Source organism: Macaca mulatta, chromosome 1 (assembly GCF_049350105.2).
Source record: "Macaca mulatta isolate MMU2019108-1 chromosome 1, T2T-MMU8v2.0, whole genome shotgun sequence".
Taxonomy (NCBI): domain Eukaryota; kingdom Metazoa; phylum Chordata; class Mammalia; order Primates; family Cercopithecidae; genus Macaca; species Macaca mulatta.
This window is the reverse complement of record NC_133406.1, coordinates 85,055,398-85,083,119: the sequence shown is the minus strand read 5'-3', so window position 1 is coordinate 85,083,119 and position 27,722 is coordinate 85,055,398. Positions and strand designations below refer to the sequence as shown.

Here is a 27,722-nt window from a genome sequence, read left to right as displayed (position 1 = left end):
AATAATTGTATTTTAGAGAAGGACCATAAAGGAGATGGCAATCTTAAGAGAAAGTAACAGAACTGCAACGACCCAGTTTTGTGGTGTTAATTTAAATGTGGCATCTTCCACGAGAATTTTTTAAAGGGAGCTCTCCTAAAACCGAGATTCACAAAAACCTGGAAGGGCCTTACAAGCATCAGGTGCCCTAGCTATTCAGTGATTTGCCTTTGTTGCCCTAATTCCTGCATTGTGCCACTGGGTTACAAGTGTGTGTGCGCGTGCACACGCGGGTGTAGGTTTGATGACAGCGGTGAACTGCCTTGACTGCCTTCACAGGCTGAATCCCCCGCAGGCGGTAACCATGGCTAGGGAAAAACAGGCAGCCGCTAGGACAGTTCTGGAGGAGACACTATCAGGCTCCCGTAGGGAAACTTTTGGGAATGGAGATGGGGGATTCCATCCTTTGCGTGCAGACCCAAGACTTCGGTGGTAGCGCGGACAAGTCTGTCATTGTTTTTGTCCTGGGAAATGACACACGAAGTGCTGTAATTAGATAACTAAGAAATGATTATTCTGGAGTGTGCGCGAACCGAATCTGGGGGGTGGGTGGGGAGCAGGTAAGGGGCTGAGAGACAGGCTTCGTCTTCTCCAGCTCTGTCGGAAGCCTAAAGCCAGCTGCTTCTGGGCGCCTTTAACAAACGCGCCAGACAGGTGATGTCTCCGAGGACTAGGCAGGAGCCCCGCTTCGCTATCTGCACCAGAAGCCTCGGGGAGCCGGGGCCACGGCGCAGCGGTGGCGCAGTTTCCACCCTGCGCCCCGTCCTGCCGCAGCTCCCGGCGCGGCCCGGTCATCCCGCCTCCATATGCTCCGCCACCGCCGCCCGGGCCTCCCCCAGCCCTCCCGCAGCTCCGCATTCCACGCTGCGGTAACCGCAGCCTCGCCGCCGAGGCGGTCCCCACCCCTCCTCTCCGGCTGGCGCAACCACTCGCGCCCAGAGCCCGCGCCCCCTTGGGGGCCTCCGCTGGGCGCGCCGGCCGGACCCCGCCCGGCTTGGTCGCCGGCTGGGGCTGAGGCTCGGGCAGGGCGGGGGCGGGGAGTGGAGGGCGTGTGCGCGCGCGTGTGCCGGGGCCGGGGGGCCAGGCCGCCATATTGGATCCAGACTCGTCCGCCAGCCTCCGCCTGCGTGCGGCGGGACTGGAGGAGCCTAGCGGAACCCAGGGCGCGGGCGCGAGAGGAGAGGGAAGGCGGGGGAGGGCTGGAAGGGAGAGGAAGGGAGTGGTTGGGAGCCGGACTGCCGCAGCCTCTGGTCTCCTCAGCCGCGGAAGCGACCCCTCCTCCTGCGCCTCGGCCGCCTCCCTCCTCGCTGAGGAAAGATGCCCTTAGCCCAGGGGTGTGAAGAAGGGGGCGAAGTAGCTGCCAGAGCCGCCCGCGCCGCCGCCGCAGCTGCTGCGGCTCTTGTCCTTTGAATTCAGAGAAGCACCCCCCCTCGCCTGGGGCGTCGGGAGCCTCCGGCGCGGCGGCCGCGGTGTGGGTGTGGGGGAGACGGGGAATCTCTGCCTGGCGCGGCGCGGCTCGGCCCAGGAGTGACCACCGACATGGAGCGGGCTCGGGCGGCCAAGTAGCCCCTTCGGAGCCCGGTGCCAGTGCCGCCCGCAGCCCGCCTTCCACCCCCGGCCGCGCCGCCGGTCAGGCCCTGGGGAGAAGCCTGGAGAAAAATGAGGAGTTTTCACCGGAATCCGTTGAAAATAGGACTGACTGCAAAGCCTTAAAAAAGAAGGACCTCGGGAGGAGAAACGAAAAGCGTCCTCCGGGCAAGACTTGGCGTGCTCCGAGCCGAGGGGCTGTTCAGGGACCTCGCCCCCTCCCTTTCCCGCTGGAGAAATTGCCGCTGATGCACTATCCAAGTGGTGGTTGGGAGGATTTGCAGCAACATATTTGGTTTTCCCTCCCCCTTCTATGCATTCTGTTTTTTTCTCCCTTTTCTGTTTTTCTTCCCGGGAAGTGAATTGCTGATGCAAATCGGACTTTATTCATTAGTGATGCAACTGGATTCGTTTCAGGATTACGTTGCACGAGTTGAATTTTGAATGAAGGAGAAGAGTTTTTTTTTTTTTAAAGAAGTGTTGACTCTAGTTCGTTGTACTTTTAATTATTTTATTTAAATATACGACTTAATTGTATTATTCTTTAAAAAATGCATTAAGTATATATTTTATGGTAATTTACCCTCAAAATATATGTATATGGGTGAAATTGAAGACGCTTCAGTTAAGTGAGGTTACCGGTGTGTTGGATGTTTAATTCAGCACCAGCATTGCATGACAGTTGTTTGAATAACAAGTGGTTTATTTTTAAAACCATACCTTTTAAAATTTAGGTTCAGATAATAGTAAAAGTCATCATAATAATTTAAAGGAAAACCAGCAGAAATCGAAGCAAACATGTCTGGAGAAGTGCGTTTGAGGCAGTTGGAGCAGTTTATTTTGGACGGGCCCGCTCAGACCAATGGGCAGTGCTTCAGTGTGGAGACATTACTGGATATACTTATCTGTCTTTATGATGAATGCAATAATTCTCCATTGAGAAGAGAGAAGAACATTCTCGAATACCTAGAATGGGGTAAGTTTGTAATTTTTAGATAAACTGTTAATCGTTAGCTGGTCATTATGATTTAATTGGTATAGAGAGTTATGAGTAAACTCCGTTGAAAGAAAAAATACAATAAAAAAATAGACACTAGTTATTCAAGATTTCTGCTAGTTTTTGGTAAATATTTTCCCAGGAGTAGAACTGTGCTGCTCAATTGTTACCTTGATTTAAGGCCTAGCTAATGTGGAACTTGGCGATGAAGAACTTACATTTTTAGGTCAACAGTGAGATATTTTAAATCAATTCTGTGATGGGCAAAAGTGGATTATTGGTTACAGTTGCCTAATACATGGCACTGTAATAGTCCTTCATTTGAAAGGCATTTATTGGTGGAAACATTCAGATTATGGAAATTATTCTCAAAATGGGAGGAGATATAATATCTGTGTTTACCTTAGGTCAACAGGAAGCTGAAGGTGGTGATCAGTGGGTTTTTTTTTCATCTCTACATAGTACAAGCAAAGGAAACTGCTAAACATGGACTTTCCAAAAATTATGTTTGTAAGATTAAATGACATAAATAGTTTAAAAATTTTGTGATAGTAGTTGATGGAGAATGTTTGGGGACAGCTTACACTTGAGAGATTTTACTCTAATTTAAATCTAAACTGGGTAGATTTTTGGCTTCATTCTTCTAAATATAGATGTGATTTAGAAGACCTACTGTATTGGAATAGATCAATGATGTGAGCAAACGCTCCATGACCTTCAAGCTTGAGGGCTTGGCTCAAGTTCTTCAGCGTCTCCTGTTATATACAGGGTACACTCTAGCGTCCAGAAGTTCACTGTTGCAGTAAGCAAGCATCGTCACCCAGATCTGTCTGTAGTAGTGGTACGTTGGCTTTTGAAGGATTTTGGCCGAATATTGTTTTGTACCTTTGGAAATCTAATTTTAGTTTGTTCTTATGCTAAGTTCTTATGCTAAAATATCTTCGTTCCCAAGTAAAACTTTATTTTCCTGAGGTAAAAGTCAGGTGCTGATTGTGTCTTTTTTTTTTTGGATTTGAAATTTATTCAAAGTTAGTTTCTCAGGTAAACCACTGATCCAAGAATGCCTATAAGTAATAACTTTATTCCATTTGCCAGTATAAGGAGATTTCTAGCAAAGTGATGTCATAAGGTTTAAAAAATATGTAAATGTGAGTAGAATAACTCTTCAAAACAGACTGCCAGACTCACCCTGGGAATGTAAGCAATCTAAACCATCTTTCAAGTAACTTCTCACTTAAGAGCGAGACAGTTTTGACTTTGGTACTGGTTTTGTGAGTATATGTCTTTTATATGTTGAATAAAATATTTTGTAAAGCATATGTAGTTTTACATCCCATGTCTCTCAAATTCAGAAATTCTGTAATGTTAATTTTTTTTTTTTTTTTTTTTTTTGAGACTTAAAGGTTTTTGGTACTTTTAGAGTTGGAACCTGAGTTCTTAAGTTATGGTTCCTTAGTGATACTCTAGTCTGTGATTTTTGTCATTTAGTGAATTCTTTCCTATCTGTGAAGCTATGGGAGAACTGTATGTACCAGTAGTAAATATAATTTTAAATGATTTATGACAAAGAGAAAACTGTATTCTCCACTGCCTTCTGATTATTAGAGTTTAGGTAAGTAGTTTTATGCTATGAAATATTTTGCTGTGCTAGAATAATTTATATGTATTTTCCATTAAAGTATGTTTTTCTTGGATGTCGTTTCTTATATATCTATAAAAACACCTCATTTATGTATATTTTCATATAAGCCAAATATCAAATAAGTATTTGGCTGAATTTTATTTTTATTAGTGTAGAAGTTTGGATAAGGAGTAAGAAAAGAAAGAATGGAAAAGGCTGTCAGGAGTTGTGTAGTGAGTAGTGTTTGATGTCTTTAAGTTATTTGAGAATTTAGATTAAGAATGCCAGTCTCTTTAAGAATTGAAATAGATCATATGTTCTTCATATGAATTGATTACTACATTTTGGGGAAATGTCCTATTTTATTTTAATTACCTAACAATATGTGAAAATCAGTTAAGACTACGAATATTTCCAGATTGTGAATTGACCTCAGTTAAATGTTTTAAACATTATTTTTTGGGACTCTGGTGGAAATTTACAGGGATTGTTGTTGGGGTTAAATTTGGTAATTTAGATTTGCCTTAAATGGTGTAATTTTAAGTTTGATTTTTAATAATTCAAAAAATATTCTTTTATTTAAATATTTAAAAGATTATTTGCAACAGGAACACAGTATAAATAATACAATTTCTTACATATTTGTGTTCATTATTTATATTAATGAAAGTGTCAGCTAGATGCTACTTATTTTTATGCTGATGATAGATTACTCTTAGATGGAGTCAGCCAAGATTCTTACCGGCTGTATTCAGCTTCATTTATATCAATTTCATTTTATTCCTAGTTTTAGTCCATTTTATTTTTATATTGGTACAGTTAATGTTTTGTTCATAGCAGTATCATGACAATAAGAAAACTGACAATTCAAAGTCAGATACGTTGTTTTTCTTTGACAGCATTTCTTGCTTTTGGTGCTGATGGCTTGAGGGAGGAAATAAGTGGAAAGAGAAAGAGGATTAAGCCAATGAGCACTAGAGCACGGGAATAAAAGTGCTTTAAGACTATAGATCACATTTAAATTTAATAAGATGTGTTATTTTTATTTATAGTAAATAATATTTGAAAGACTTTTGTCTGCTTAGTTTTAAGTTGTTGAAATGATTATGTATGTTTGTGTATACAGTAATAGTCTGGATGTCAGCATAACTCTAGAATAAATTACAGTGGAGTTGTAGAAGTAAAGATAACTTCCACATTGTAAACTAATTTGCTAGTAATGACTGAATTAGTATATCATTATTAAATCGGCCACACCCTACTTTTAAATGGGAAATTGGAATTTTAGGGAATTACTTACCAATTTACTTAATAAATGTAAGATAATATTACTTAATACAAAATAAATATGCAAGGCTGTCTGTATGTGGATAACTGTATTTTGATGGTTTTTGAATATTGGACTTTGTAACATAGAAATTATCACTAAAAGTAATTTTATAGCTTTTTCAGATTTTATATATACATAGAGAATAGTCTGTTTAATAAATTTGTACCTAGAACATATCAGCAGGTACTATGCTTTAAGCTTTTCTTTTTATTAGAATTGTCATAAAGCTGTTCACTTTTTTTTTTTTACACGAGGGTTAATTAAGTGAGGTGTTGATGGATCTGTATCTTTTCTAGGATACTTTTGTTCTTCACATCTGCTGTTCCTCATTGTTAGCTTTTCCTGAGTAGAATTTATTAATCAGTTCGAATTATCAAAATGTTCATTTGATACAGATGATTACATTTATTTTATTTAAGTTCTCAACTAGGATAATCAGCAATATTGGTTGGGTCCTTGTTTCCTTTATACTAGCCACCTAATATTCTATTCTAGGAATGATAATGAGTAAGTGCAATGATTTTATCCAGTACAATGCTGGCACATGGTAGAAGCATGTTCAGTAAGTGTAATGGCTATTATTATAATATTTCTATTTGTCTCTTTTTAAGAGAAATTACACTTAGAGGTAGTTGCCGGAAGATACTGGTTACTGGCATTCATGATGGAATAGCGTAAGAGTGATGCTGTTGATAAAATTACATGTAGGAAAAATTCTCTAGAAAGTAGAGTGAACTTAGATATAATGAACTAGTGCTGTCAAGCCCTGAAGTCTTTGAAATACTTGATGTTCATTAGTAATTTTTTTTGTTTTTAGAAACATCACCCTTTTTATTTTATGTATTGATTTATTTTAGAGACAGAGTTGTATTATAATTTTTTTGTTTTTAGGAGCATCCCCCTTTTTATTTTATGTATTGATTTATTTTAGAGACAGGGTTGTATTAGTCTATTCTCGCATTGCTATAAAGAACTACCTAAGACTGAGTAATTTACAGAGAAAAGAAGTTTGATTGGCTCACAGTTCCGCAGGCTACAGGAGGCATCCATGGGAGGCCTCCGGAAACTTGCAATCATGGTAAAAGGCAAAGGGGAAGCAGATCCCGTCCTACGTGGCTGGAGTGGGAGGAAGAGAGGGAAGGAGGAGATGCTACACGCTTTTAAACAACCAGATCTTGTGAGAACTCACTATCACAAGAACACAAAGGGGAAGTCTGCCCCCATGATCTAGTCACCTCCCACCAGGTCCCTCCTCCAACACTGGGATTACAGTTTGACATGAGATTTGGGTGAGGGCACAAATCCAAACCATGTCAAGGGTCTTACTATGTTGCCTAGGCTGGTCTTGAACTCCTGGACTCAGAGATCCTCCCACCTCAGCCTCCTGAGGAGCTGGGATTACAGACAGGCACCACCACACCCAGCTTTTTTAAAGAAATAATGTATTGCTTTATGAGTGAAAACAGGAGGTCAGGATTAACACTTTAGGAATGTTAGAAATATATTTATTTTATATGGAAATGTAAGGCATACCTTAGTATAGCAGTATATAAAAATAAATAGTGCAGTATGTTGGAAATTTTATGAAATGTCCCGTAATTCCTAGGACTTGAATACTATAACACAGTAAGCTCAGGCTATTTTAGGATAAAATAACTTAGCTCAAATAAATATTTTATTGTACCACACTTCCATGCCAATCAAAAATTTGTTCCCTGATCATTTTCTTATTTGGTACATTTATTGACAGTATGTTATCTATGTAGCTCATTGTTTTCTCCTGCTGGTTGTGATAGGTTTTAAAATCAATTATTAAGTCTAACCAGCATTTAAAAAATTAAAGACTAGAATAGAAAATACAAAGTACATCAAATGCAGGAGTAAGTATTGTTGTGCAAAACATTGTGTTTTTCTGTATTTCTTGTTCCCATACTTCTTACTATAGGTTGAGATAAAAAGAGTTTGAAATACTTTAGTGTAGGTGCAGCTATACTGTGTTGACTGTTAAACAGTGAAAATATTATGGACAGTTGATTTTATCAAAAAGGGCACACAATAGATTAGGGACTTACTCAAGCACCTAGTGAAGGGAAAGGGTAGGTATGGACAAGATGTAGACTTGGAAATAGATGGGAAGAGGAGACATGGGGTAGGGAGAACATGAGAGTGAGTAGGGAGAGGGAGATAGAGAATGAGAATGAAGACCATGTTCCTGAGTTGCTGCTTCAGTCTGACTTGTTGAATGATTGGGTATTTTTAATTTAAAAGAACTTAACGGGCAGAGGAGTTAATTTCACTCTTTTGTATTTCTTGCGATGATTTATTGTCTCTTCCTTTGTCATTTTCCTTTTCTGACTTTGGGCTAATGGGCGTTGACTTTGATTGATTGTCAGAGGTATATAAGTTTTTGAGTTTGAGTGATAACCATATGACCTATAAACAAGGGTAGTAGTTTCTTGGTTTTAGCTTCCCATCACTTCAGCCGAACTCTAGGGTAGATGTAGGTGAGGATTTGCTAGTTCCATCAGATTTTTTCCGATCCCTTGTTGCTCAGGAAACTGCCAGTGATAGGGACTTCAAGTTTTAGGTATCGAGGACCAAGAATTGCTTAGCTCCTGTTGCCCTATCTTGATGGGTCAAGAAGTCTTATCATAATAATTATTATGAAAGACCATCATGGCTTACTACAGCCTCAACCTCCTGGGCTCAGGTGATCCTCCTGTCTCAGCTTCTGAAGTAGCTGGAGCTACAGGCAAGTGCCACCATGCCTAGCTAATTAAAAAAAATTTTTTTGTGTGGAGATGGGGGTCTCATTATGTTGCCCTGGCTGGTCCCAAACTCCTGACCTCAAGCTATCCACCTGCCTTGGGCTTCCAAAGTGTTGGAATTGCAAGTGTGATCCTCTGCACCTGGTGTGATTTTTGTTTTTGAATTACCCACACTGTAAGTATAGATCATCCCAGACACAAGTTTTTTGTTGTATATAAAAACTCCTTTCCAAATCAAGGGGGCTTCCTTTTCTTCCCCATTAATGGTGAGTAGAGCTCCAGGATTATTCTATCTAGCTAGCTTCTACACACTTCCTTCCTATGACTGTCATCTCTTTTTTTAGTCAGTAGGTGGGGAATGGCTAACCTTCTATTGGCTAGTGTTTCTTTATCTGTCATGGTATGAGAGCAGCACTTTAGCTTTCATGTTAACGGGACACAAAGACCTGGCTTCCCCTTTCCAATCCCACTGTTTGCCTTTATTCTTCCTCATAGAACTGTTTGCTTCTCTTTTGGGATTAGGGCCTCTTCACTCTAACCTCCCTCCCTAGTTTCAAAGTGTATTCTGGAAATCCATGGGATATTTAATAGATGCTTGGGCAAGGGGAAAGGTTTATATGAATAAATCAATTTGGGAGACGATTTTAGACAATATTTAATGTTAAAAATACGGCAGATTATCCTAGAATTTATGAAGTTTATCTGACTATGGAATAAGCTTTTTTTTAGAGCGTCTGGAGGACGACTGGCAACCAGTGTTTCATAGAATACACTTTGGGAAATGTTCTTCCAGTATAAGGTCATGGTTTTCCTTGTAACTTCCTGAGTTGCAGGGTTAGAAAGAAATATTGAGAGATATTTGGGTTATTGTGTGGATTGGAGAGAGAATCCAAATCTGAGTAAGTTGTTTTACTTAGTGGCTGTGAACTTCATTTTCTGTGTGAAAGTCATGTGCACTGAAAGATAAATTTAATCATGTTGGAATAACATGAGTGATGCTGTTGGTAAAATTATGTCTAAGAAAAGCACCCTAAAAAGTAGAGTGAAATTTGACATCATAATGAACCAGTGCTGTCAACTCCTAAACTCCTTGAAATTACTAAACTCCTTGAAATTACTGAGAGATCTCTTAATTATGACCTTTTCCTGCTTTAATTAAACTTGCTTTTCTTTATGTGTAGTCATTCACATTAAATATAGAAATTCTTTTATTTTTTACATCTTTTATTACTATAGATTTTGCAAAACTATTGTCTATCTGAAAAGATTGCATTCATTACTTTGTGATTTTTAAGAGGAAAATATGGACTCATAGTTTTAAAATCCTGTTACAGTGCTAAGTATTGTTTTTTTGCCATGTAACACATTTTTGCTAGGCCATTGGTTTCAGACTTTTGGACTCGTGTGGGAACTTTACTGCTATTTATTATATCCATGAAGCACTGTGTTTCCAGTGCCAGCACCTATTTATATATACTGTTAAGGAAACTAGAAAATATATACTTTTATTAAGGAGAAAACATATATAATTGGTGCTATTTTGGCGTTATGTGAACAATTAAAACTGTGGTTACTGTTAATTTTTGTTCTGGGTTTTGGGGAGGCCAGATAATAATCATAGAGGACAATCTAATTTCATTTTTTAAAGACAAACAGCATATAGGGGAATAAAATTAGTTTTCTCTCTCTTTTTTTTTGGTAGAGATAACGTCTCACTATGTTGTCCAGGCTGGTCTTGAACTCCTAGCCTCAAGCAGTTCAAGCACTTGGCCTCCCCAAAGTGCTGGGATTACAGATGTGAGCAGCCACACCTGGCCTTTTTTCTTTTTTCTGATTTAGATGTATTTTTCTCTTTAACTGTTCCTCACCAGTGCCGTTCTTCCCACCCCTGATCTAATTATACTGGAAAGTACTATTTATATGGATGAAAACAATCTTTTGAAAAGATTGTGAATTATTTCAGTCATGTGCAATCATTTGTTAACTTTCAGTTTTATTTCAGATTGCTTAAACATCACTGTAGGCTTAATGAAAAAAACACCTTTTATTTAGTTTGGTCTTTTCATAGTGATAACACTTAATCCAGTTTCCTTAGAGTTTCCATGGTGAATATCCACAAGTAGAACACCTAACCTGAAATGTTTCTGTTCTAAACCAATATACTGGAAAAGAGCAAGGGGTTTTGGATTAAGACTGACTACTTTGTTTATTAGCTGGGTGATTTAGTTATTTAACCTCCCTATGTCTCTTTGTGAAAAATGGACATAAGACTAATAGTTTACTTTTCTAAAAAGTTAAAAGTTGGTTTAGGATTCTTCCTTTTCTGGTGATTTATAATTGTATTTTGTCAGCTTATTTCCCATTCTGGTTTTTTTTTTTTTTTTTTTTTTTTTTTAAGAGTTTAAGAGATGGAGTCTCACTCTGTTGCCCAGGCTGGAGTGCAGTGGCGTGATCTCAGCTCACTGCAACTTCCACCTCCCAGGGTCAAGCAATTCTCCTGCCTCAGCCTCCCAAGTAGCTGGGACTACAGGTGCATGCTGCCATGCCTGGCTAATTTTTTTTTTTTGTATTTTAGTAGAGACAAGGTTTTACCATGTTGCCCAGGCTGATGTTGAACTCCTGAACTCAGGCAGTCCACCAGGCTCGGTCTCCCAAAGTGCTGGAATTTTCGGCGTGAGCCACCGTGCCCGGCCTCCCATTCTGCTTTTAAAAATTTCTGTCTAGCCTTATGATAAAGGAATAATTAAAATGACATTTATTGGTAAAAACTGAAATGCATAGCTATACTAATATAAGGATGTAAATAACTGTTTTACTATTAACATACATTCGTATCTTACTGATGGTATTTTATTATATTGGGATTGAAGATGCCAATATCTCTGTGTGACTATGCAAAAAAATTTTATAGAATAAGCTTTTTGCATTGGAACATTTTGTTGTTATATAATTATTCTTCAGTAAATATCAAGTTAATGTTCATTTGTCCGCCATCAACAATGAATATGAGATGACTAATAACATTTTATTTTTCTATTTATGTCCAATCTGTGCATCAGTGGTAGAGTTCTGGACTTCAATGCAGAAGGTTAAAATCATCATGAAAAATTATTGATGTGTTGTTCATTTAGGACTTTTTATGTATTAAAGATTTTGCAGCACCCATAAATGTATTTGTGACCTGACAGTACCACAAATGTGTGGTGTGGTATGTAGAAACTTAATGTATACTAGTGTTTCCTAGATTATATTTCAAGAGATATAAATGAATATTCTGAAAATTCAGAGTTCAGTGGATATGTAAGATTGGAAAATAGTGCTTTTTGTATGCCTCTTTGGATATTACAAAGCACATTATCATAGAAAAAGTTTCAAAAAGTTCAGTGTAGAAACCGTTTAAACTTTGTTTTACCTAGAATTGGCCTGAGTAATTTAACATTGGAACTCCTTATGAAGAACAGCTGACAGAGTTTGGGAAATGCTGGTATATAGTTAACCATAGGTAGTATGAGAGCCTTTAAATTGGTTGTGTGACAAAAAGTGGTTAATAAATTCTTCTACCACACAAATTGTCACAATTTATATCAATTTCCAAACAAAGGCAAAGGTTTGAAGGTTTGCCTTTATCCTTGCCATGTTTTTTTAGCGTTATCTGTTTATGTCATCTAAGCAATATTAAGTTGGTATTGGGTGTGTATATCTTTACAAACAAAGGACAATGAGACTTGATACATGCCTTCGAGGAGTTTATATGTGCAATTCTTGGTTTGCAAAGATGCACCTGCTAACCTAGTGATTTTCTTTTTTTCCAGTAAAGGAAAAACATAAACATAAAACATAATTTATTATGTTCTAATCCAGTACCTCTCTAACCATTGGCACACAATTTGGGATCGATATTGTCATGGCTGTGAAATAGAACAGTGCTAATTAGATTTTATGAAAGTCTTGTAAAAGCAGTATAGTTGTCTTGCTACAGCAAGAATCCCATTCTTAAGTATCATCATTTACTTGGAGTGGCTAATGCAATGCCCCAAGTTGACTCAGATACTATTAAAAGCACTCAAGCATTTACTTAGAAGTGGTATGCCCTGGGATTTAAAAAATACTTGTTTGAAAAGATTAGGAAAAGTCCCCACTATGAAAAGTGACTAAAACCCCTTTTTCAGATTGTGTTGCTAGCTACATGATCTTGCCCTGAGCTAAAATCGTAACTAAGAAACATTTAACAACAGACTAAGTTCAGATATGTGAGAAGCTGACATATGATATCATAAAGCTTTTCCATACCCTCTACTTATAGAGATTCTCCTAGAGTTTATGGTTAAAACTACAATAATATTTTCAGGTCTAGTGTAGAATCTGTTTCTGCCTTTTTGCTGTGTGCCTTCGTAATGTGCTTCTCAGTTCAGACTAATGCATGCTAAGCTGACAGTTTCTTCTAAGAGTCCTTTGCTGTGTTATGTTGCTTGAAGTTGTGATTAAGTGTGATCATATTTGTCTCTTCTGACTCTGTGCCTCTGTTAATCCCAGTTAAGTGTAGTAGCTCATGAGTTCTGGTTTTATTCAACCTCTGTGTGCATCTGACTCAGTTGACTTCTCTGTATGAAACGTGTACAAATGGATTACTTTCCTGGATCTTACTGACCTTGTTAATCATGTTTGTTTTTCCATTAAAAGTTAAGCAGTAACAACTTCCTTATTACATGTGCCTCTAACCTGAAAATATTGTGAATTCTACACATCCAGGATCTTTGTAGAAGGAATTAAAAAAAAAAAAAAAAACCACTTATAACATGATCCTTTGATCATGTCAACATCCTGCTTAATATACTTCAATAACTACTGAAAGCTTTCAGAATGACATTTGAACTCCTCTTTAGTGTGGCATACAGACTTTTTAATATGATCCTTGTTTACTTCTCTTTTTCTTCACTTTATTTATTTATTTAGTTTTTTGAGATGGAGTCTCGCTCTGTCACCCAGTCTAGAGTGCAATGGCATGATCTTGGCTCACTGCAACCTCCACCTTCTGGGTTCAAGCGATTCTCCCACCTCAGCCTCCCGAGTAGCTGGGATTATAGGCACCCACCATCATGCCTGGCCAGTTTTTGTATTTTTAGTAGAGTTGGGGTTTCACTATGTTGGCCAGGCCGGTCTCAAACTCCTGACCTCAGGTGATCCACCCGCCTCAGCCTCCCAAAGTGCTGGGATTCCAGGCATGAGTCACCACTCCCAGCAGATGCTATGATATTTTAATGTCGAAAAGGTGGTGTCAAATTTGATGATGGTGATGAAGAAAATAATTTTCATAATCCTTAAAGTATATGAACTTTGTTGAAAGAGAATAAAGTCGGCTTAATAAGAATAACATCTAAAGGTATGCGAGGACCTAGTAATCCTTGAAAGACCAACCTTAAGAGACTTCTCTGACAGCAAGAAAAATAAAAGAGTAAACAACAAGAAATGAAAAGGAGGTTTCTTGAGACAACAAACCACAATGAAGACATTACACAAATGTGAGTTATTTTTATCCTACCCATTTTGGGATTAAAAGAGTAATCTATAAAGAGTAATGGGCCGGGCGCGGTGGCTCAAGCCTGTAATCCCAGCACTTTGGGAGGCCGAGACGGGCGGATCATGAGGTCAGGAGATCGAGACCATCCTGGCTAACACGGTGAAACCCTGTCTCTACTAAAAAATACAAAAAACTAGCCGGGCGAAGTGGCGGGCGCCTGTAGTCCCAGCTACTTGGGAGGCTGAGGCAGGAGAATGGCGTGTACCCGGGAGGCGGAGCTTGCAGTGAGCTGAGATCCGGCCACTGCACTCCAGCCTGGGCGACAGAGCATGACTCCATCTCAAAAAAAAAAAAAAAAAAAAAAAAAAAAAAAAAAAAGAGTAATGGATTTAAGGTTAAAAAATGTTTGCCTCAGCTTCCCAAAGTGATGGGATTACAGGCGTGAGCCACCGTGCCTGGCTTTTTCTTCACTTTAAAACATTTTGAAATAATCTCAAGTTTATAGAAACATTGCAAATATAGTACAATTTTTTTTCCTCTTAAACCATTTGAGAGTAAGTAGCCTACCTAATGCTCTGTCATCCCCAAATATTTTCTGCATTCTTCTACGTAACCACAATACAACTATTAAAATGAAGAAGTTAACATTGATGTATATTGTCATCTAATCTTTAGGGCTGAATTGTTCAGGCAGGAGAAGGGAATGACTACTTATTATGTATGTATGTGTGTATGTGCAATTTTATATTTATTTTCCACTGTCATCTTAAAAATTATTTAAAGTTCTTTAAGAAATTTACCTATAGTAAAATTCACTTATTTTGGTGTGAATCCTGTGAGTTTTAACAAATGTAAAGTCATGTAACCACTACCATAGTCAAGATACAGAGCAGTTCCATCATCCCTAAAATTCTCTTGTGCTGTTCTTTTGTCCCACACTCATCTTTTACTCCAGCTATAAATGAATTTGACTCTTTTACTCATTAAACCATGACTTTGATCATTCATGACTTTTCACGTATTGGTTAAATTGTTTGGAAATTCCTCTTTCATTGCACCCCATAGGAGACATTTGGTAATGTAGGTTGAATGAATTATGCCATTGTACTTGTTATATGCAAGGCTAGAAGCAATAGCTCTAATCTTGAAACATGGTATGAAACTCGTATTTTTAATGCCAGGGACTTGTTTCTTCTTTGATTTACCCTATTGTAAAAAATTTCAAAGTAATTTTTTCCTTAAAATTACTTAATAATTAGAAATAGTGATAATAAAAATTCAAAAGTAATTTTTCTGTTTTTTTTTTTTTTTTTTTTTTTGAGACAGAATCTTGCTTTGTTGCCTAGGCTGGAGTGCAGTGGTGTGATCTTAGCTCACTGCAACTTCCATCTCCTGGGTTTAAGCAATTCTTCTGCCTCAGCCTCCTGAGTAGCTGGGACTACAGACATGTGCCACTATGCCTGGCTAATTTTTGTATTTTTTGTAGAGAGGGGGTATCGCCATGTTGACCAGGCTGGCCTGGAACTCCTGGCCTCAAGTGATCCGCCCACCTTGGCTTCCCAAAGTGCCAGGATTACCAGCATGATTACAGGTGCCACCACATGTGGTCAAAAGTGATTTCTTATATGAGTAGTCGTTTATTATCCCCTAGCAGTTGGCAGTTTGTAAACAAGTACTTCATGGTGGTAAGGTAAGGAGAAGAGCCGGGCGCGGTGGCTCAAGCCTGTAATCCCAGCACTTTGGGAGGCCGAGACGGGTGGATCACGAGGTCAGGAGATCGAGACCATCCTGGCAAACATGGTGAAACCCCGTCTCTACTAAAAAATACAAAAAACTAGCCGGCCGAGGTGGCGGGCGCCTGTAGTCCCAGCTACTCGGGAGGCTGAGGCAGGAGAATGGCGTGAACCCGGGAGGCGGAGCTTGCAGTGAGCTGAGATCCGGCCACTACACTCCAGCCTGGGTGACAGAGCGAGACTCCGTCTCAAAAAAAAAAAAAGGGTAAGGAGAAGAGGGTGGTGCTGTTTAAAAGAATAAGGTAAAATGCAGATAATCTCAGATTTTTCAAGGTAAAGGTTCTTGGATTAACTCTGCATTTAACTTTATTTGCACAGTGTCCATCATAAACTTTAGAGTCTGGTGATGATGGATTGAGCATACAAATATAACTTCATTTCCTTCTGTAATTCACTAACACTATAATAAAGTAATTTTTTTAAAGAGTCATAAACCTTTAAGGATGGTAAGAGTGGTAGAAGAGACTATAGAAACGAAACTTTGGAAGCTGAAAAGCAGGTAGATGAGTGATAATGACTTAGGAGATCTGAGAAAGTCAAATTCCAAATTAGCAATGGTGAAAATTGAGGACTTGTTCAATTTACTTGGCAGAATCTTCAAAAGTCTTAGAATTGATATCTTTAGGAACCTCTGGAAGTTGAGGTATGGGTAGGGCTAAAGTACAGAGGATTGATTGAGGCTGGTTTAGATGCAGTAGAAACTCTAGAGCCATTCCCCTGTTGAGTGCCATTAGGTTACTTTGTCCCTCTCCTCAAACAAATATTGGATATTCTTAGTACAACAGAGGTTTTCTCGATTGGGCAACATAGGTGTAGTTTATGGTGGACATTTCATATTGAAAATAAGGAGATTAAGTAGATTTATATTCACTTCTACTGTTCCCAGAATGCTGGCAACTAGGCCTTTATCACAAGGACAGGAGATTAGAAGAGTCTTGTCTAGAGAATCTGACTCTCCCCAAGAAGAAAGAACTTAGAGATGCAGATATCAGGGGCTTCTCAGTAAAGGGCTCAGGCAGTCACACTACAGTGAGATTTGTTATCAGTGGGTTTCACCCAAGGGTTTGGAGTTTCATGTCATGTTTTAGTTCTCATAATTTAATATGAATGGAAAACTGAGAATTGCCAGACATCTAAGGAAAGGTACAGTCCCACACAAAAAAAGCAACCCACATGAAACATACTTTTCAGGGAAAGCATAACTTCGAAAAAAGAAATCCCCCAAAAACACCAAATCACATAAAACTATCAGTATTTTCTAGAGATGAGAGAAAATACTGCAGTCATGAAGTCAGGATGCCATAAAAAGGAACAAAAGAGAATGAAAAAAGTTCTTTGAAATTAATATGATAGCTAAAATGAAAACCTCAGTACAAGATTGGAAAGTAGAAGAATGGAGCAAAAAGCCACAGAGAGATAGAAAAGAGGAGATAGAGGAGAAAATTAGAGGACCAATTTAGGAGGCCTGAATAATAATCTGATGAATGATAGGAATTCTAAAAGAGCACTTTGATACAACAGAGGGGAAGAAATCATCAATGAAGTAATTTAAGAAAATGTAGAACCAAAGGGCACGAGTTTCTAGACAGAAGGGGCCTACCAAATACCCAGGTCAGTGGATGAAAATAGACTCATATCAGGGTTCAGAACCAGTACATTCTGGAATTCCTAAAACTCTGGGACAAACAAGAGACCCCAAAAGATTCCAAAGAGTGTGAATACAAAGGATAAGAATCAGAAACACTTTGGCCTTTTCCGCAGCAACGCTAGAAGCTAAAAGACAGTGTTAATATTTTGAAGGAAAACAGTTTCTAAACTGAAATTCTATATCCAGCCAAATTTTTAAGTATGAGGGTGGGATAAGGACATTTTTAGGCATGAAGGTGTTAAAAATTCTGTAACCTGTGGGCTACAAATGGTTTACTTAGGATAAGGAGCTTCCCAGGATATGGGACTTGTTCTAGAACCAGGAAAGTCTTAGGCAAACTGGAATGAGTTGTTGCCTTAGCTGCAACTAGATAAAGGAGTGAATGATGAGGAAATAACAGGATATAGGAAGCAGGAGATACAATGCAGGAGAGAGTAGAAAGGATTTCCTAAGACTATAGTGAAGGGAGAATACAAAATGACAACTTTGCACTAAGCATAGAGGTGAACCAAAACAGATAGGATGCAGTTCAGAAGGTTCCAGGACAGACTTAAGTATCTGATATGGATGAACATCTTGAGAGGAGATTTGGAAATCTGGGGAGAATTTAGGTTGCTTAGAAATGAAGCAAATGAGAAAACAATAAGAAAAATAGAAATTTGTTTAGGAAAGGAAAAGTAATAACTTATATGGGTATAGTAATGGAAACACAATATTTAACTAAAATTATGCTATAACCATATTGGGAGGATGGTATGGAAAGGGAATTTTTTTTTGGTGGAAGTGATAGTAGGTATGGGGCCTAATGTTTTTCCTAAATCTTAAGTGATGATTGAATGTGTATTTATGAATAACTGATAAAAATGAAAATTTAAAAAGCTGTAGTTTTTACAGAATTAAAAAGTCTAAATCCGGCTGGGCACAGTGGCTCATGCCTGTAATCCCAGCACTTTGGGGGGCCGAGGTGGGCAGATCACGAGGTCAAGAGATTGAGACCATCCTAGCCAACATGGTGAAACCCTGTCTCTACTAAAAATACAAAAATTAGTTGAGCGTGGTGGCGCACGCCTGTAGTCCCAGCTACCCTGGAGGCTGAGGCAGGAGAATCGCTTGAACCCAGGAGGGGGAGGTTGCAGTAAGCCGAGATTGTGCCACTGCACTCTCGCCTGGCGACAGAGTGAGACTTCGTCTCAAAAAAAAAAAAAAATGTCTAAATCCTTTACACCTACTTCGTTGATCTTATTTTCAAACTTGTGTTTTTCTTTTTGAGGTATTTCTAAGTCCTGTAATCAAGGAGCTCAAAACTGGATACAGCAAATGGGAAATTTGTGTTAGAATTTATGAGAATATTCTTTGAGCAGATCAGTCTTTTTCTTATTTCTCTGTTCTTAAAGATGACAATTTATAAATAGTCTTTATCTGTCTTAAGAGTTTAGTTGATTCCTGAAAAACCTATGTAGGTTAAATTCATTAAGGATACACAGACACTTCTGTGAACACACAGCAAAAGAACACTAACAGAGCAGTGAAGACAATAAATCACACAAATGATGTAAATGACGAAAATGATGGATATGATTATTATTTCTTTAAGGAGCTTCCAGGTCCTATGAGGAGGCATCAGAATACATGTCAGCTATACAACCGCAAAGGTAGCTTTGGTTTAGCAGCACTTACCTGCTCTTCTGAAGTTCAAGTTTATCCTTGTAAATGCAAAGAAATGCCGTGTGTGTGTGTGTGTGTGTGTGTATGTGTGTGTATATATAAATTCTCATGGCTTTTGGGGTACAAGAGGTTTTTGGTTACATGGATGAATTGTATAGTGGTGAAGTCCAAGATTTTAGTACGCTCATCACCTGGGTACTGTACATTTTACCCAATATATAGTTTTTTATCCCTCACCCCCTTCCCTCTACCTTCTGAGTCTCCAACTCCATTATACTTCTCTATCTGCCTTTGTATACCAATAGCTTAGCTCCAACTTACAAGTGAGAACATACGGTATTTGGTTTTCCATTCCTGAGTTACTTCACTTACAATAATGGCCTCCAGCTCCATCCAAGTTGCTGCAGAAGACATTATTTTGTTCTTGTTATGGCTGTGTAGTATTCCATGGTGTGTGTGTGTGTATGTGTGTGTATATGTGTGTATATTCTTTATCCATACATTGGTTGATGGGCACTTAGGTTGGTTCCATATCTTTACAATTGTAAATTGTGGTGCAATAAACATATGTGTGCAGGTGTGTTTTTGATGTAATGACTTATTTTCCTTTGAGTAGATACCCAGTAGTGGGATTGCTTGATCAAATGGTAGATATACTTTTAGTTCTTTAAAAAAATCTCCTTAAAGTTTTCCATAGAGGTTGTACTAACTGACATTCCCACTAGCAGTGTGTAAGTGTTCCTTTTTCACCACATCCACAGCAACATCTATTGTTTTTGACTTTTTAATAATGAGAAGTGCCTTATATTAAATGAAATTCCTCTTGTAATGAATTTCAACTTCTCCTAGAGAAAATCACTTTAAAATCTAAAGAACTGACCAGCTCTTCCTTTCATGTCTGTTTTAGGGCAGGGTTAAGAGAAGTTTGTTTCGGGGGATTGTTGAACTGTAGGACTCTGAGAAAACTGGTCAGCTTTCTAACTACTCCCAAGTCAGGTTTTCAGAGGATGAGAGTGACATCTTTGCTTACTTTCTCTTTACATTCAGATGCATATTGAAAAACACACCCCAAAAGTAATTATTATTGAATTATGTAATGTTTTTCTTCCTTGTATTAGAAATCATTCTGTTTAGTTTGTTCACTACTTCTGTTGCTCAAGGTCGTTTTTGTTTTCCAGACTGTGGGTCATTTATTTTGTTGGTGATTGCATACCTAAAAATTTATTTTGCATTTTATCTAAAGGGAAAAACATTCAAAATAGTAGCAAAGCCATAAAAAATTTACAGGCTAAATCTGTAATCATTTTAATTTCTAAGTTTAATGTCTTTACTGAGAATCAATAGAATTTAAAGCAGATACTAACCAGTCCATCTAGATAACATTATATATTTACAGCTTAAAATAGGGTTAGGATGAAATATTTATGATAGTTTAGTATATTTTGTTTTCAGTTAGCTATATGACTAAAAAATATGTAAACCATTCCATTTAAAAAAAGAAGTAAGAGGAGATAATGTAATATAACTAGTATTTGGAGATGACAAAGGAATTTTCCCCCCAACGGCAGTACTATTTCCTTTGCAACAGTGTTTCTAATTTATGTTTTGGTTCTCAGATATACAAAGTTGATTTTTGTGAGAGGGTATTAATTTTTTAACAGACAAATTTGATTTTTGAAAACCCTAATTGTTTAGTGTTTATCAACCCTAAGAATTTTTACCTAAAGCTGCTTAAATATTAGTTAAAAAGTTGTTTCATTTTCTTTCCAAAATTCTCTGCACATGGCTCAAACTGTATTTGAGTCTGAATTTCTTTTGAAAATCCAGAAAGCTTTATGAAGAAATGCCAAGAAAATGTTTAGTTCAGATTTACTCTTCTTTCATAGAAGGACTTTCACTTTAACTGTTTCACTTGATTTATGTTTATTCTACTCTACAGCTGTCCATTTCTGAAAGTTACCAGCCTCTAGAATGTAAAGAGCTATATATGATTCTATTCTAGCATATTGAGGTGAAGTTATAGATGAAGTTATAGATGTGTTTTGTTCAGCTTAGTTTTGATTAATTTTCCTTTTTTATGGATATTGAATTATCTTTATAATTCAGTGAAAAGGCAATGTTTGAGATATTTCGTGTGCTTTCTTCTCTGTTAAGTTCTCAGTTTTTGTCACTGAAACCTGTAAGCCACTGAGCTGCTGCTGTTTGTATCTACTTATGCCAGATAGTCCTTGGCTTTCATTTGTCAGGATGCAGCAAGCTTTTTGTTATATAGCTTCAACTGGCTTTTTTTCCTTAAAAGAAGCATGTTTTTGCTGGAGAAGTATGAATCCATATTACCAGTTTATTATAAAGGACAAAACCTGGGACAGCCAAATGGAAGTGATGCATAGGGCGAGGTTTAGGGTAAGGGAGTAGAGGGGGAGGATTTCCATGCCCTCCTTAATTAATTTTCTTCTGAGTTTTCAGGTTATAGCACCAACATACTAATGACACTAGCTAGTTTATATACATGTTTAGCCAAATTATGAAAAGTAAAAGGAACTATTTTCCTGAGGGTATTATTACAAAAAAATGCCTCAAGGTGACTAAGGGCAATTATAATAGTGGCTGAATTTCTAGTACTATTTTGTCATAATTTCACTTGTTATTTTTTATGTGTTTGTGTGTATATATTTCTTGGATGTGCTTTAAGTGTTCCTTGTCTTCAGTACCTTGGCAATGTATATGAACTTGGAATTGTGGCACAACTCTGGGGAGGGAGGTGCTCTGGAAAATGCCATATGCGTAAAATTCTTACCTACCGCAGAGAGAGAGAGAGAGATTTTTTTGAGACAGATAACACTGCCTCGGCCTCCCAAAGTGCTGGGATTACAGGCATGAGCCACCACGCCCCGCCTAAACTTTTTTTAAACATTTAATTTACTTCCATTTATCTGTTGTTACAAATAATGCTATTATAAACTGATCTGTGATTAAATGTCATTTTATTACAAGCTAGAGACACTGTTAAAAGCAGCATTTATCCCTTATTTTATAAGGTAATGAAGAAAATGTGAAATATATATATTTTATAAGCTCTTGTTGCCCAGGCTAGAGTGCAATGGCGCCATATCGGCTCACCGCAACCCCCACCTCCTGGGTTCAAGCAATTCTCCTGCCTTAGACCAGGCCAGCCTCCCGAGTAGCCACCATGCCTGGCTGATTCTGTATTTTTAGTAGAGACGGGGTTTCTGCATGTTGGTTAGGCTGGTCTCAAACTCCCGACCTCAGGTGATCCGTCTGCCTTGGCTTCTCCAAAGTGCTGGGATTGCAGGCGTGAGCCACTGCACCCGGCAATAGACCTTTTTTCTTTTTTTTTTTTTTAATGACTTTACCATAGTAGCTTTGTATATGAATCTGATGGCAATTGGGGATGTAGATACCTTTTGCAGTAAATAATAATAGTGACAGATTGTGTAACCAGTTCTGATAACACATTATAGTTCTGTAGGCTTGAGGATTTAGTTTTTTTAAATTCTCTTTTTGTGATAATTTTTAGAAACTGTAAACATTTAAGTGTTAAAAGGTGATTAAGAATATACCATAGTCACTATTTTCCAGCATTTATCACTATTTTTAATTATATGTATTTGCAATTATTTGATTATTATTGATCTTCCTTACTAGAGCAGGGACTGTGTCTGTTTTGCTTACCACCTCTTCCCCAATACCTAACATAAGTGCTTGGTATATTGTAGGCACTCAATAAATATCTACTTGATGAATGAAAGAATTGGTGAGTGAACAGTGGAGTTAAGCAAATAAATAGGGAATAAAATGTTTTGATACAATTAAATCTCAATATTGAGTCAGTAGCTATGATGAAGAAATAACATCAAAAACTCCAACTTTAGAAACAATTTTGCAGAGATTTTGGGGGGAATATAATAAAATATAACAAGGAGGGCAATTTAGAGATGAAGTATTTAACTCTAGGGTTTTGGTTTTGTTTGAATGATAGTGGAAACGTCCAGGTAGAATGTTCAGGAGAGAGAAATATGGGCCAAAGGTCAAAGGGTGGTCATTAAAATAATGACAGTAATTAAATTCAATAAATTATTGAATGTCTACCTTGTGCTAGCTATTGTATAACTGTGAAAGGTAGGTAAGACATATTCCTCATAATAATTCAATTAAAATACCTCTTACGCTGATAATTGTCTTCACAAGTAAAGTTTTAACAAAGTTAGAATTTTGATTTTAGAATTTAGTGGAAAGCAATGATTATGACCAAATTATCTTAATACCTGTTGAATTTTCGCTATATCTTCTAAGTGATAAAGATGATTTTAATTCAGTCAACTTTATACTCGAGACTTTTGTTAATAAAATATTTAAAAAAATGGTTTACTGCCATTCTGTGTAGAAATAATTGGAACAAGATTTTTTAAAATAATCATTATGATACCTATCTTTTATCTTTCTGCAGAAAAAATATGGAAACACTAATGTCTCTAGAGGTAAATATTTAGTGAAATGTGGTTTTCATTTGAAATTAAAATTAATCATCTTTGATTTCATATTTTTTCTTTTACACTGTGATACTTTAAAAATTATTGGCTGGGTACGGTGGCTCACGCCTGTAATCCCAGCACTTTGGGAGGCCAAGACAGGCAGATCATGAGGTCAGGAGTTCACGACCAGCCTGGCCAATATGGTAAAACCCCATCCCTACTAAAAATGCAAAAATAAGCCGGGCATGGTGGCACATGCCTGTAGTCCCAGCTACTTGGGAGGCTGAGGCAGAAGAATCGCTTGAACCTGGGAGGCAGAAGTTGATGAGCCGAGATTGCACCACTGCACTCCAGCCTGGGCAACAGAGGGAGACTTCGTTTAAAAAAGAAAAAAGAATTATCTGTTATAGACCTCAGGGCTATTTGTTATTTTTAAATTGTCTTTAAAATGAACTTGAATTTTGTGAACATTGTAACAGGTCAAATTTCTGGTGGTACAAGTCTTCAGTATTGGAATAAAAAATAGTTTAAATGATAGTACAGTGATAAGAGGTAGCTGATTACACAATACAAATGTTGAGGGTTAATAGTGTGCTTTTGGTTGGAACAGAGAACCTGATGCAAATTGGTTTAAAGAATATGGAAAGTGGCCGGGCGCGGTGGCTCAAGCCTGTAATCCCAGCACTTTGGGAGGCCGAGACGGGCGGATCACGAGGTCAGGAGATCGAGACCATCCTGGCGAACATGGTGAAACCCCGTCTCTACTAAAAAATGCAGAAAACTAGGCGGGCGAGGTGGCGGGTGCCTGTAGTCCCAGCTACTCGGGAGGCTGAGGCAGGAGAATGGCGTGAACCCGGGAGGCGGAGCTTGCAGTGAGCTGAGATCCGGCCACTGCACTCCAGCTCGGGAGACAGAGCGAGACTCCGTCTCAAAAAAAAAAAAAAAAAAAAAAAAGAATATGGAAAGTTTTTACTAGTTAACCTATCAAGAGCAAAGGTGGGGTAGAGTTCTCGGTTTAGTGGCTCTACGGTATTATCAAACATCCAAAGTCTTTCAGTCTCACTGATGTTGTAGTGTAGACTTTTTTTTTTTTTAATATTTGAGACAGAGTCTCACTCTGTCACCCAGGCTGGAGTGCAGTGGTGTCATCTCTGCTCACTGCAACTTCCTCCTCCTGGGTTCAAGCGATTCTCCTGCCTCAGCCTGCTGAGTAGCTGGGATTACAGGAGCGTGCCACCATGCCTGGGTAACTTTTGTATTTTCAGTAGAGATGGGGTTTCACCATGTTGGACAGGCTGGTCTTGAACTCCTGACCTCAAGTGATCCACCCGCTTCAGCCTCCCAAAGTGCTGGGATTATAGCTGTGAGCCACTGCGCCCAGCCTAGACTTCTTTTTTAACACTGTTTTCCCTCAGGATTATGGGATGGCATCGGAGCAACATGATTTTTGTTCAGGTGGGGAGGGGAGAGAGAAGCTACCTGTAGCCCTCTGATTTCATGGAAGCACCTAGAAAATCTTCCCTCCATTCTCAATGGCCAAAATTAGGTCTCCTGTCTATTCCTGAACCAGTACAATTGGTATTGGTGCCAATAAGATATTGAGGTATATGGGCTGTGTATGGGAAGTGCAGTGATCTTAACAAAGTTAGGATTCTGTTCAGGAAGAGGGAATGGATTCTGTCTACAAGCAGTCTCCCCTATAGTTGGTTTTGTGGCGTACAGTTTATTTGTAGCATTTTCGAAAGGAATTTTTAGTGCTACAGTAAAGCTTTATGCTATACTTTGTGTTTACCCTCGCCACCCCACCACCTGTAACTAACACCTTCTCTAATAATGTGTTTTTGATTTAGGGATTCTGGGCCAGTGTTAGTGTGTGTTAGGAAAGGATATTTATATAATTAAATATTAATTTTAAAATTATAAAGTCATTAAAATGATATGCCATCCTTTGTTGGCGTATCCCTCCTCTGAATGCCTATAAAATTTGTTTATAGTGCTCACTTGGAAACAAATATGAATCTTAGATTATTTATTGTCTTTTTATGTATGTCATACCAGGATCATTTCTTGTATATCCAGGACAAATCTATTATATCTGTGTTGTTAGTGATATCTGCAGAAGATGTTGTTAAGAGAAGATTTGAAGTCAATTCAATAAATTTTTTAAATGTACAGTAAAGTAGTATGTTTATAATGGAGTGTAGCAACAATGAAGATGAACAACATGTGGTTCCTTCCCTAAAGGAATTAAACAATTAAATGTAATAAAAAGGGCAGTAGAGAGAGATTACTTTGGTGTGGGGAGTAGAAAGGCTCAATCATGGAGATAACATTTTGAGCTTACTCTTAAGGAATTAATGTTTTGTGAAACAGAGATAAAAAGGCGCATTTTAGATGGAAAGGAAGCTCAAAGGCATGTGCTAGTAGCATAGTACTTGGGAGCAGTTGAGGCTTAGTGGGAAATAAAGTTGAAATGGTGGATTGGGGCCATTTCAGAAGGCTTACTACTTAATTTGAATTTGACCTGGTGGACAGTGGGAAGCCATTGAATATATATATTTGTTTTTATTTTTAGAGATAGAGTCTTGCTGTCACCCAAGCTGAAGTGTAGTGTTGCAGTCATAGCTCACTGCAGCTTTAAACTTCTGGGCTCAAGTGAGCCTACCAGTAGCTGGGACTATAGGTGCACACCACCACGCCTGGCTTTTTTTTTTTTTTTTTTTTTTTGTAGAGACAGGGTCTCACCACGTTGCCCAGGCTGGTCAGGAACTCCTAACCTCAGTAGTCTTCCCACCTTGGCCTCCCATGTATTTCTTTTTAAAGCAAGAAGACTTGCAAATTGTTTTCTGCTGAAACATAAGTACCCTTAAGATTTGTTGTCTTTTGCCATGATATAATGTTTGTGGAGTACACACGTTAATTCATGTATTTTATAACAAATATCTATTGCATACCTCCTATGATAGACATCAAAATCTGGAGATACAACAGTGAACAAGACAGGCAGAGTCTCTGCTCTCATGGAACTTACATTGTAATTTTGGGGGAGGTCAGGAAATACACATGTAAATAAGGTTATTTCAGATAATGGTAAGAGCTATAAAGAAAATAAGAGGATGATGTGACAGAGTGTTTTGGGTGGTAATTTAGATGAGTTGGTTAGTGAAGACCTCAGAGGATTTGATGTTTGAACTGATGTTAAATGAGAAGGTGCCAGCCATGTGATGATCTTGGGTAAGAGCACCCTAGGTAGAGGGAACAGTAAGTGCTGGGTCCTTAAGATGGAAAAAGGAACAGAAGGAAGACCAGTGTGCCTGGATCAGGGTGAGTTAAGGGAAGAGTGGTAGGGTATGAGGTTTCTCCTGGAAAGGAGTTTATATTTTACTCTAAGGGTTAAAGCCAGTGCAGAGTTTTGAGCAGAAGGGTGATACCTAGATTTATGTTTTGAAAGGGTAACTGTGGTTGCCATGTAAATAAAATCATGCCAATTAGGACCTTTGTAGCAGTGCAAGTGAGATAGTAGTGCCTTGAACTTGGGCTGTAGTAGAGGAGATGGAGATTTGTGATACCATTTTTATTTAGTTATTTTTGATTTTGAATTATTATTTTTTTGAAACAGAGTTTTGCTCTTTTTGCCCAGGCTGGAGTACAATGGCATGATCTCGCCTTACTGCAACCTCTGCCTCTCGGGTTCAAGCAATTCTCCTGCCTCAGCCTCCCAAATATCTGGGATTACAGGCGCATGACACCATGCCTGGCCAATTTTGTATTTTTAGTAGAGATGGGGTTTCACCATGTTGGCCAGGCTGGTCTCGAACTCCTGACCTCAGGTGATCTGCCTGCCTCAACCTCCCAAAGTGTTGGGATTGCAGGCATGAACCACCACGCCTGGCCTTAAAAATTTTTTTTTGAAACCGAGTCTTGGTCTGTCACCCAGGCTGGAGTGAAGTGGTGCAGTCTTGGCTCACTGCGACTCCTGCTTCCCAGGTTCAAGTGATTCTTCTGCCTCAGCCTCCCCAATACCTGGGACCACAGGTGTGCGCCACGCCAGGCTAAGTTTTGTATTTTTAGTAGAAATGGGGTTTTGCCATGTTGGTTAGGCTGGTCTTGAACTCCTGGCCTCAAGGGATCCACCCACCTTGGCCTCCCAAAGTTCTGGGATTATAGGCGTGAGTCACTGCACCCGGCCAATACCATTTTAATTTTAAGATTTTTCATTTTTTTATTTTTTGAGGCAGCATTTCCCTCTGTTGCCCAGGCTGG

General features: G+C 38.5%; 1 protein-coding gene and 1 pseudogene across 11 annotated transcripts in view; both read left to right on the top strand.

Moving 5' to 3' along the window:
• LOC698398 (nuclear ubiquitous casein and cyclin-dependent kinase substrate 1-like) overlaps positions 1-475 on the top strand; it is a 102,159-nt pseudogene extending 101,684 nt beyond the window's left edge.
• Positions 476-1,129: 654 nt separating this feature from the next.
• CDC42BPA (CDC42 binding protein kinase alpha) overlaps positions 1,130-27,722 on the top strand; it is a 328,744-nt gene continuing 302,151 nt past the window's right edge. For all 11 annotated transcript variants that reach the window (XM_028826295.2, XM_077938812.1, XM_077938809.1 and 8 more), the window contains exon 1: positions 1,130-2,602. In XM_028826295.2, the coding sequence (XP_028682128.1) occupies positions 2,425-2,602 (178 nt within the window). In that variant the 5' untranslated portion in view covers positions 1,130-2,424. The remainder of the gene's footprint in view (positions 2,603-27,722) is intronic.